Below are 12,093 nucleotides of genomic sequence, written 5' to 3' on the forward strand. Positions count from 1 at the left end.
CCCTCTGTAATCAGTAGAAGTTGGCTGACTTTGTGTCGCTCAGGAATGCTTGTGCTCATTTCCAGCCATAGCTATCTAACAGTTTTGTGTACTGTAACAATAAATAGTTAATATTATTTACAGAAATAAGTGACATTTACTTGGTCCTTGCAGTGACTCACTATCAACTTTTCTGTCACTTCTGTGATGCATTAATACATTACATGTTTGTTTCTTTTATGACGTATAAGCAATGAGCCGATTGCAAGCTTCCGCTCCTAGCATCTTCCGACCAGGGGCCAAACACATGTATGCGACCAGTAGTAACCTCTACCGGCTGTCTCTTCTACTACTCTGTACTGTAGTATAATGGCCATTTGGTTTTTAGCACAGAGAGAAAACTGGAGTTACGGTTTTCAATTGCAAAGATTTTTTAAAAACATTTCATTTTCTAAGGAATATGTCTGATGTGACAACTGCTTCGCCGAGCAAGGTGGCACAGTGGTTAGCACACTGGACTCTCATTTGGGAGGACAATGGTTCAGGCCATCCTAATTTAGGTTTTCCGTGATTTCCATAAACCGCTTCAGGCAAATGCCAGGATGGTTCCTTTGGAAGAGCATGGCCGACTTCCTTCCCTAATGCGATGGGACCGATGACCTCGCTGTCTGGTCTCCTTCGCCAAATCAACCCAATCCAACATCTGCTTCACAAATTCTTCTAAACATTTAAATATTAAGAAGCAAAAACAAAAGTATATATTTTCTTTGCAATTTTCGCAGCCAAGTTACCATGTGTGTAATAAATTTTGTCTGGGTATGTTTGAAAATTTCACTCAGTGCAAAAATTTAATAATTCAGGGACCAGGAACAGTGGAAACCACTGATTGCAGACAGATGCTTCCTTACATGGCTGGTGAAGATCCCTCTGGAACAAGAGCAGTTGCGTGCAAGACAGATAACAGCTCAGCAAATAAATAAGCTAGAGGAACTCTGGAAAGACAATATTGATGCAACATTCCAAGATTTGGAGAAACCTGGTGTGGATGAAGAACCACAACAAGTTTTATTGAGGTACTTTTGCAAGTTACATTACTTAAGTTACCTTCTAAAACGTGTCATTATGATAGTTTCATAAAGTGTCAGTTGTGACTTTTTGAGTTCACACTTTTGTTGTGCTTAGTTACTTTGTTTCTGAGCTTTTGTGTGAATCTTAACTGCCTCAGGAAAATTCTGTTATTTCTTAATGTGTTTGATGTTTCTTAATGTGTTTGCAGTGAATACAGTGTATTCGTGTAAGTACCTATTTTGCATGTGGAACAATAGCAGTATATTCTGTAGTATTAATTTATGCTGCAAAAACATGAAAGTTCATTGGGAGGCTGAAATTGGGAAAAAGAGACCTAAAAGTGCTAGTGTGATATCATATGTGCAGAAGAAAAAAGCAAAGCATGATTTAACAGGAAGTATTACAAAAAGTAATTTGTTGTGAAATTTTTATAAAAGCAGAAACTTGCCAATTATGTTAAACTTGTTTGTGATGGCTATCTTCAGCAGCAGCTTTTAATCTGTTACTGTTGGTTTTCTGTCTTGAGCTGACTGCAAGAGAGTGGTTTTGATAGAGAGATAGCAATAATACCACAGAGAAAAAAATTAGCCTTTACTTGCAAGAAGATTATATTTGAAGTTATCATCAGTGCATTAGAAGTTTAGTCAACAGTACTCAAGGCCAAAGTATTTCAACATTGTGTAGTCATTAAAATGTACTGTACTTAATATATGCTCAAAATGCCTATGAAGGAAGTAAATGTTTAACAGTACAGTAGTTTTGTATGGTGTCTGCAGCAGCATGTGAAAAGTTGGAGATGTTTCCTTTGGGCGTATTCAGTAATAGTACATTTAGTACCTGTTAAGAGTTCTAGCAAATGATGGAGAAAAGAGATTCTTGCACCAAGTGAATTCTTTGCTGAAATAAGTTTGTACACTTGACAGCACAAAAATTGGCCAGTGGAAATCTCAGCCAGAGTTTAAAAGTCCAGTACAGTAATGAAATGAGTGAAATGCTGCATGCCATATTTTTCTATTTACGTTGGTAACATGCAGGTGAGGAAATACTATTTCAAAAATTACAGGAAACTGATCTTATCGTTTTAAGTGCATATTTATTTCCCTGTAAGAGAGACAGTATTCTGGCTCAGCAATTTGTTGTTTATGAAGCTCTCCATTGTGTTATAAGGAAACATGTTTCGATGATGTGCAGCTGATTTTCTACAGAAGGTGCAACAAATTTTTGGCTGTAAATCACTTCAGGTTAAGAATGCCGTTCCTGGTATGAAGTTAGTCTGCTTTATTTCTTTGTTGATTGTCCTTGGTGCCGACATACTGTGTTGCTACACTGGCTGAAAAATGGGGTTTTTAATTTTAACACTGATTACTGTAAATAATGTAGCCAACAACTGCGCAGTTGCGTTTCACAGTTCTTTACTTTTATTGTTCACAACCCACGAATATTACAGTTATATGCCCAGTGCACTAATGTTTAACTTTCAGTAAGCCTCATTGCAGGCAAACACTCATATGCTGCTACAGGAGTTTACTGTTGAACATCTACGAGCAGTAGAAACCTAACCACATAGTTCAGTTTTTCAGGATAATAAGGTACATATTGAACAGACACTGTCATTGTTTAAAACATGGCTTATTTGTATTACACTTATTTCATAGTTAAGTTATTGCATTGTTGTTGCTGTTGTAACCAATACGTGTTCGTCGTCTGAAACTTGGCTATAGACTGACTGTCTCGGGACCAAAAATCGGTCCCTTATACATCCTCACAATAATAGGCACTGAAACTATAGATTGAATGATGAAATTAACAGATATCATTATGCAAACAATACTTCTGACAAAATTGTTAATTACTTTTGAATTAGAGCTGGCTGTGGTAACATGCTTTCAAATAAATCCAAATAAATCCTGCAAGAATACTATTAGTTGTTTCTCCAAATGTTTATAATTAGTACAGAATTTATATTTGTTTATAAGTCAAAAATAGAATTTAATTTACGAAACAATTACTGATGTCACCCTGTAATGAAAGATACTAGCTAATAAGTCAAAATAAATTAGAAAATCAATTACACACATAAAATTAAGAACACAATTAGACCTGGTGTTATATTCTTTAAAATGGAGGGACAGTCTCTCTCTCTCTCTCTCTCTCTCTCTCTCTCTCTCTCTCTCTCTCTTACGAAAACTCAGATTATACTCGTGTATGGTAATGGTAATTAGTGAGAAGTAAATTTTAAGGAGGCAGATGGCAAAACAAGAGGGGAAGTAAAAATATCCCAGCTTGCTTCACTACACTGGGTTGAAGAATAAATTTACTATCTGTATTTGACATAAAACACGAGAATTAATCTCACAGAGTCATAGATATTACACAGTAATAGGCTGATAGTGTGTTCGCCAATTCAGAACTGCAAGCACACCATTCGTTTTCTAATAGCCAGTGACAGTATAAGAGAGAGTTCAGATGCCAGCATTACATCACTTTCGGTCACGTCACATTATTCATGTGCAGTGCCTCACCATCAATGGGCTATTCGTACTTGCACCATTGCCCTTGTGGAGGAAGGGAATTTGATGACATTGGAGGCCAGGACATTGTACAGTGTTTCTGGATGACGATGGATACACTGGAGAACGCAGTTGGTTTTAGGTACTGGACTTTGAAGGACGGCTCTTTGATGACCATCAACTCTAATGATAAATATTTGCCAAGGAAAGTGTCAGTCATGGCTGGTGGAATGTGATATTTTCAGATGAATCAGCATTTTGTTCAGTCATATGTGGTTTAGTTAGAATATGCAGGCTGCAGTGTACCTGTTTTGACCTCAAATACATCCAGTGGCCATTTGTCAAAGGCAGTTCGTGACTAGATGTGTTCCTGTGAGCTTCAAATGCTTCGCAGGATAGATGGTACACGTGATGCTGCCTAGTATACCTGTCTAATACATAATATTGTGGTCCAGTCTGTGTGACAACTATATTCTGCAGGTGTAATTTGTTCAGTGCAAGACCAGTCCCTTACAAACCTGTCAGCTATGATGCAGCAGAGGTTTGCAGAACAGAATGAGCTTTGTCTTTCCAATTGGCCATCCCCTGCACGGCATCTAATCCCAGCTGAAAACATGTGGGCAGAGATAAAATGAACCATGTGAGGAAACTGACTAGACCCTGTGCAAAGAACCCTTGATGGCCCTGGAATACCACCGTAGCTATGTGGGAGAAGATGGCAGCAAATAAGATTTATTACTGTAGCTATTGTATGTGGAGGTACAGGACTTGAAAGTTTTGTTGACAGAGACATTATTGCTTATCGTACCTATCATATGGCAGAACTCACTAGTAAAGACTTTGGTAAATCAGCATATATGTCGCCTTCTTCTTTGTCTTTATATACTCGTAACAGGAGAAAAATATCTTTAAATGAGTCTGTATTCATTTGGGTAAAAGGTAAAGGTGTATGTGAATATGTAAAGTTTGTTGGTGATTGTACTGTATATTTTCATAAATAAATTCTTTATTTGCAAACTGATCTGTAGCGTCAGCCATTAACCTGACAAGGGTACATCTAGAACTGGGGGGCTCAAGGATGTAACAGCATGTTGCACCTACAAAGGCGGCCCACGCAACCCGCCAACTATCTTACGCAATCTTGGCAGCGTGCCAGCGGTGGACTTAGCGCTCTCTTCCTTGCAAACTGTCACTGAATTAGTAGGTCTTGAACAGGATAAGTGCCGAGCCATTCTGAGGGCTGAAAATATTTTCATAAGATCTGTGAACAGTTTGGTCTATTAATTTTGTGATAGCTGCTGAAACAAATTAATGGAGTAATGTTTGCAGAGAGACAGAATTGCATTAAGGCAGATATGAAACAAACCTAGTCACCATGCAGTTGCGTACTAGACCGTCAACTACGCCACTGAGCATTATGCTGCAGTTGCTGGTCTTTAGATACCTCTTATCACTTTTGACTCAATACTAAGTGTCAAGTTGTCCTACTAATACAATCACAGTTAGTGTTTCTTACTTTCATGGACACATCTGTGCACCCCATGATGTGATTGGCCCCTTTGTAACAAGGAAGGTAATTCATATATCAGCAATTGCTTTTTTTTGTGCTGTCATTTGTACTAAATCTTACTCTGTCGTCTATATATAGAAGTAAAATATTAAAATACGTCCAGCTGGAGAGTTAAAAATTCCAAACAAGTTCTTCTGTCTTACACCTAGGATTAGCTACTAGGGGTGGACAAGAAATTGTACATTTGTCATTTTCAAAGTGATTGAGAAGTTACAGATATAGAAATAACTACTGTACAGAATCTGGCTGCAAGTTCAGTCACATCTAGAAGCAGAGTTCTGTCACATCTAGAAGTCGCAAGCAGCATTAAACATTCAGAGTTGTGTGCTGTTTGTTTGGCGAAGTTTGTACTTTTTCGAAGGTTGTTTTGTTCATGCTATGGAAGTATAACACACTTCTGGTTTAATAAATGAACCAAAAAGCTAATTTATTCTGATAAAAATTTTATGTTTGGTAATCTGTCTGGCAGCAGCACTAAAATGCATGGCTGGAATTTCGTATTGGACATTCCCCACCACTGTAAGTGGTGTCACATACTCCAGTAGATGTTTAGTTAGTCTTTCTCCAGGTAATCTGTCTTACGTGTCCATAGAACTTCATTCGTATCTTTCTGCTGTCAGGTTTTGATGTTCGATAATTTTTCTGTTTCAGTGGTTTGCAGTCTGTATCCATCATGTGTGTATTGTGGTCCCAGAATTTTTTAAATAATCTTTCTCACTACTTCCTTAATTTCTTGTAAACCTAGTTTTCAATTAATTGCATGTATTACACTTGCATGTGTGACCGTTGGTTTGATTACTGCGTTGTTGTACCTGATTTTAGTGCCTTTTGACAGGCATTTCTGGGTTATACAAATTTTGAACAAGTCTGGACGCTTTCTTGATTTTATGCAAGCTGTTTTTTTGTGCTATTTCGGGTTTATTAATTTCACGGAGGTACTTAGTGTTAGTCTGTTGATTTCACCATAATTTGTTTTATGTTTCGGAATACCTAACTTGGAACACATGATTGTCTTCTCCTGGAGATTTGGAGGCCAATCTTCTCTACACATTCTTTGAGGGTCTAGATTCCTTTTTTAGAACAATTTCCCATAATTTCATTAATTCGCATAAACCTAACTTGAGTAACGGTCGAGATTCCATTTCCTTGTCTTTTGTTTTAATTAAGAATGGTTCCAAAATTTCACCTATGAATTTAATATTTGATTTGGTTTCTGTCAGTGTTTGTTTAGTCAGTTTCAGAGTTTCGGTGTCTAGTCGACGTTCTTCTACAGTATTACATAGAGATCATCTATCTATAAAATTGTATACTTTTTTAAAAAATAAATGAATGTGCAAACTATTGGTTTTGACCTGATTGCTTCAATTTTTAAATAATTTTAAGATTAAAGTTCTGTTCAGGCACAATGCATTAGGTCGAAAGGCTGCTTGGTATGTTCCAGTTGTTCTTGTGTGCTCTTCAGGAGACAAGCGGATAAAATTTTGCAAATGATTGGCAAAAGTGCCTCTGTAGTTGTTTACATTCAATCTCTCCCTTCTTGTGCAATGAATGAGTTAGTGCACATTTCCAATCCTCTGGAATATTTTCTGTCTGCCATATTTCTTGGATGATTTTTGTGATTTCCTTTAAGGAATTTGAACAGAGGTTTTTCAGTAGTTCAGTTACATTCCGTCTTCTCCCAATAATTTATTATTTTTGAGCTTTCTAATGTGTGTGTAAAATTGAGTTGGTTGTAGTGAAGTGTCATTCTTGTGTTCTGTTTGTAAAGTGGGGAATCTCTTGCTGGTTTTGAGCAATTTAGAAATTTTGAGAAATAATTTGGCCAATTCTGGACAACTTTCTTTGTTAGTTTGTGTCAATTTTTGAAAGTGTTCTTCAGTTGAGTTTAACTCTTCATTAAGATATTTTCTTTTTTTTTCAGTTTATGTAAGTATTTTAGCTGTTTATTTTCTGACTTTGAAAAATTTCTCATGGGTGCTTTCTGATTTTTCACAGTTGTAGTTTCAGAAGGCTCGTTATCTCTCTTCTATTACGTTATCACAATTTGAATTCCACCTCGTGTTTGGATTTTTTTCTTTAATGGGATCAGTTCACTTGGTTTCTGTATAATTTTCTTTAGGGAATCTCTCCAGTTGGTTGTAGGTTGCTTTTTTTCCCATAATTCCATAATCTTTAATTCTTGGATTTTCTTCAAATCTAATTTGGGAATTAGTGGTGGTTTCTTTCAGCTTTTCCTTTGGTGTGAATTTAATTTTGACTCTGGTAAGATAGTGGTCAGAATCTATATTTCCCCCTCTGCAATGTGATCATCGTCTATCTGTTTTTGGAAATTGTAGGAGATTGCAACATGATCTATTTGGAAAAAATGGAAATGAATGTATGACATCTGGGGAAGTTCGGGCGACTTGCGTGCTGGTGATGAGGATGAAATGATGAGGACAGCAAAACACCCAGTCCCTGAGCAGAGAAAATTTCCAACCCACTTGCGTGGGAGGCAAGCACTTCACCATCCAGCTAAGCAGGTGGACATCTATTTGAAATTCACCTAGCTGAAGGATGGGGGATCACAACGTTTTCCTTTTCTTATGGGTCTTTCAAGTTATGCTTTTTAGATTGTTGTGTTGGCACAAGTCAATGAGTCGACACATTCTTTTTAGCGAATTTGAGTGCAGGGTAATTCCTGACTTTTTTTTATATTTCCTCTCTTTGCCAATTTGTGTTTTGAAATCCCCAAGGAGAATTTGTATGTCCTCCTCTGAAATGTAAACATAGCAACTGAGAGGCTTTTCAACCCTCCACCAACAGAAAAAAAAAAAAAAACATTTGTAATTGACGGCATAGTAAAGGGTAGCGGAAAAAAAAAATAGGTATACTAAATGTGCAGATACAGGACTGAATGTAAAATGACCAAAACTAGATGGTGACATATTGATATGGATTCAAAGACACTGTCAAAATGGCATTGGAATTAATATAAAAATGATTCAAATACATGCACATAAGTTAATGCTACAGTGGAACTATGCAGAGTGTAAGGATGGAGTTGGTTGGGGCTACAGATCTTTTTCCCAAAAATTTTATGTTTTCTCAGGTTCTTTTTTGTTGTCAATGTTCGTAGATGTAGGAACATTACTAATTATGTATGTCTTGTGTGTGTGTGTGCTTCATTCATTTGATCATTAGTCTATTGCAGGTTTGATTTACATCTCTAACAGAGTCAACAATCTCTATATTCACAATAAAGGCCATGTGAAACAATGCACCTCCTTTGCATATTTTCTTGTCCATTTTGCTTTTTAAGATACGGTAGTCGCTTTCAAATCGGTGAATCTAATCTCTTAAAGTGGAAGGACTTGAATTTTCTGTCTGAGTTCTCTAGTAACATTCTGTGATCTACCAGTTTGAATAAGTGTTTGGATGTTGAAAGAGCCTGTGTATGCTTTATAACGTTTGGCTCTTCTGCCAGGTCCTCTGTTGCGATGATCTGCATCTCGGCTTTCACTGCCATTGGGTTTTTTGCCGTTATCCTGGCAAGGAACCCTTACATCGTACTATCACCTGGGTCAGATGAACCAAGGTTTATTAATGACGTGTTACTCCTCCCATTCCCCTTCCTCCTTTTCCATCAGGGCTTGGGGCCGGCTTCCCAATATCAACTTCTAACTGGAAGTCAGTACTTTCCACCATTTTCACTTGCAGAACATCAGTCTTAAACCAGAAAACCCTCTAACCTAACCTAGACCTTGGGCTATGCTGCATTTCACTTTTTCAGTAACTACAATGCAGAAAATTTTGGGGTGTGAGATGCTTACACAAAGGGAGAAGTGAGTTTTTGTTATTCACTCTCAGCATATTTCACATTTATTTATCTTCCCTTTCACATTGCATAATGACTTCAACGGCCCACTGTTCCAGTACTCATTTTGCACACTTATTTTGTCAGTTATGGCCCACTTAAGCTGCGAGTTCTGAATCTTCATGATAGTCTCCTACGTTTGGATGGGTATGTTCAGCAGTCATTAATTGCAGTACAAACGGTTTCAAAAATCATGACTATTATTAAACCCTGCTACTGCTACTAATAACTGCCAATATAATTTGCAGTGTGAAAGTGCTGATATTTCTGATAATGAAAGCAAATAGGTTGGGATGGTTTCGCACGTGGCAATAAACAATCTCATGAAATTCATTCACAAACTATCTTTTCTTCTGACAACTGTGTTCTCAGGTATCAAAAAGTCACAATTTAGCACTTCCCGAGTAGCTAACATGTAAGATACTTTTTAGTTAAAGTAATGATTAGAGTATAGCTAGGTAGCTTGTGGTTACGGTTTTTATCCTTCAGTAATGCTCTTACATTAGACAGTAAACTCTTGGTAAATAATTTCACACTACCAAAGTGCTAATATATATATATATATATATATAGAAACTTCCACATGGGAAAAATATATTAAAAACAAAGATTCCAAGACTTACCAAGTGGGAAAGTGCCGGCAGACAGGCACATGAACAAAACACACAAACACACACACAGAATTACGAGCTTTCGCAACTGGTCTTTCCGCTCCCGGGATTGGAATGACTCCTTACCCTCTCCCTTAAAACCCACATCCTTTCATTTTTCCCTCTCCTTCCCTCTTTCCTGACGAAGCAACTGCCAGTTGCGAAAGCTCGTAATTCTGTGTGTGTGTTTGTGTGTTTTGTTCATGTGCCTGTCTGCCGGCGCTTTCCCGCTTGGTATATATATATATATATATATATATATATATATATATATATATATATATATATATATATATATATATATATATATATATATATATATATACAAAGATTCCAAGACTTACCAAGCGGGAAAGCGCCGGCAGACAGGCACATGAACAAAACACACACACAGAATTACTAGCTTTTGCAACCGATGGTTGCTTCTTCAGGAAGGAGAGGGAAAGACGAAAGGATGTAGGTTTTAAGGGAGAGGGTAAGGAGTCATTCCAATCCCGGGAGCGGAAAGACTTCCCTTAGGGGAAAAAATGGACAGGTGTACACATGTGCCTGTCTGCCGGCGCTTTCCCGCTTGGTAAGTCTTGGAATCTTTGTTTTTAATATATTTTTCCCATGTGGAAGTTTCTTTCTAATATATATATATAATTTCTAAAAATTACTTCTTGTCCTTAATATCTTAAAAAAAGTCTTTTATGTACAACTGTTTAAAGTGTAGTCATACAATAGAAAGTAGAAGTAATAGGAAGTGTTGGAGCTGGCTACTATCTGAAGTAATCAGCTGCTTTGTTAGTTTATGAGAATGTTCTGTTGACAACTTGCTCGGTTATTTGTGGTGGTAACTGACAAATAAGTGGATACACTTTTACCATTAGTAGTCTGAAAGGATGACAATCAAGGAAAAGTTTGTGCTGAAATTAGACTGGATACTTAAAAAATGTACCTTAGAGTTCAAAATTAAATGAATTGTTGGAAACAGTGTGAAACCGGTTGCAAAGGATTGGAGTGAAAGGGCTTAATGAGGATGAGGCCTGTCAGTCAACAGTGCTGTAAATTAAATGAGCACAGTTACTCACTGTTTCATCCTGTGACAGGTGTGACATGTTCAGGCTTTTATTGGAAGTTCTCATTTGTGTATTTTTCAGTAATGTGAAAAAATTACTTTTTAACTGGTAGGATTTCATTGTTTTTATCATTATCGCTTACCACCATACATTTTATGATAAATTGTGGCAGTTAACATAAGTGGAAGTAAACCACAAACCTATAACAAAAATTTGGTCTCTTATTGATTTCTTGTGTAGGTACACATTGTTGGTCATTAGAGCGTCAACAGTTTCCTGTTCTTATATTTCTGCACTAGTCACATGCCCATGCTTTTCTGCCAGGAGGCTCGCCACTCTCCGCTGAGTTCATGCTTGGCTGCTGTAGATCCTAAGTCTTTGTGGAACCTCTTCCCCACTTCTGTGCTCGTTGTCTATTGCCCTGCTATTCTTTTTTCCCCTACCTTGGAGAACATGTCTTGAATACTCCCAGGAATGTGTTCTGTAGGTTTGGTAACACGGCATCGGAACAATCCCTCGTTTGCTTTATCCTCGTTCCCTATCTCCTCCCCTTCCTCCGCTTTGGCATTTTAGGTGTTTCTTCTTCCACCTTGTGTTGCTGTAATTGTGGACCCTATGAAATCCTGCTCTTGCTTACGCAATGGGACTTTGCTTCTGGATACCAATTGTGATTTTCAAGCCCAGTAACTGCTTACAGCTTTGCTAATAAGTGGTTGTCCTGTTCATGTTGAGGCCCATTGTACACTGGATTCTTTGTGTGTATTATTTACACTCAGCTGCTTCATGGTCTGATGGAGGGAGAAATCAAAAATTATCTCTCTGATCAGGGCACCACTGCAATCCATTGGGTAATGAAAAAGCTTGATGCAAACTTAGTGCCTACTCACTCTCATTTTCTCACATCTGAATAAGTAGTGTTTCCATTGAAGATTAAGGCAGGCTATGAAGTTATCACAGTCCAACCGTACATTCCAAAGCTGATGCATTCTACCAGTGTTAACATGACAACCACACTCACGTGTTCTGTTACACACAGCCAAATGTGTTACTTATTATAGAGATGCTCACAAGGGCAATTGGCCACCTTGTTGCCCCCTCTGTATCATTTGTAATGGTGATGATGCTGCCTCATCCTATGAGTGTCCCATGTATCTCGATGGGCGGACCGTCCATGAGATCCAGATGAAGGAAAAGTACTCTAACCTGTGACTAGCAGTGTCCATTTGTTGCATTAGATCCAACAAGAAGGAATTACGGCTGCTGTTCTCGAATCACAGCATTCATTTGTTTCGTGCCTTCAAGAAACAAAATTGTGTAATCACATCTATTTTGACCTTTCACATTTCCTTCTGGTCCGCTTAAAAACCACTGCATACTAATACCTATGCACAGTAAGGAC

The 12,093-nt window shown here is 37.6% G+C and overlaps 1 protein-coding gene across 1 annotated transcript in view; it reads left to right on the top strand.

Annotated features, from left to right (window-relative positions):
• LOC126281209 (regulator of nonsense transcripts 1) overlaps positions 1–12,093 on the top strand; it is a 113,281-nt gene that overhangs the window by 38,032 nt on the left and 63,156 nt on the right. The window contains exon 5 of the mRNA XM_049979946.1: positions 840–1,052. Within this exon, the coding sequence (XP_049835903.1) occupies positions 840–1,052 (213 nt within the window). The remainder of the gene's footprint in view (positions 1–839; positions 1,053–12,093) is intronic.

This window comes from Schistocerca gregaria, chromosome 7, assembly GCF_023897955.1.
Source record: "Schistocerca gregaria isolate iqSchGreg1 chromosome 7, iqSchGreg1.2, whole genome shotgun sequence".
Taxonomy (NCBI): domain Eukaryota; kingdom Metazoa; phylum Arthropoda; class Insecta; order Orthoptera; family Acrididae; genus Schistocerca; species Schistocerca gregaria.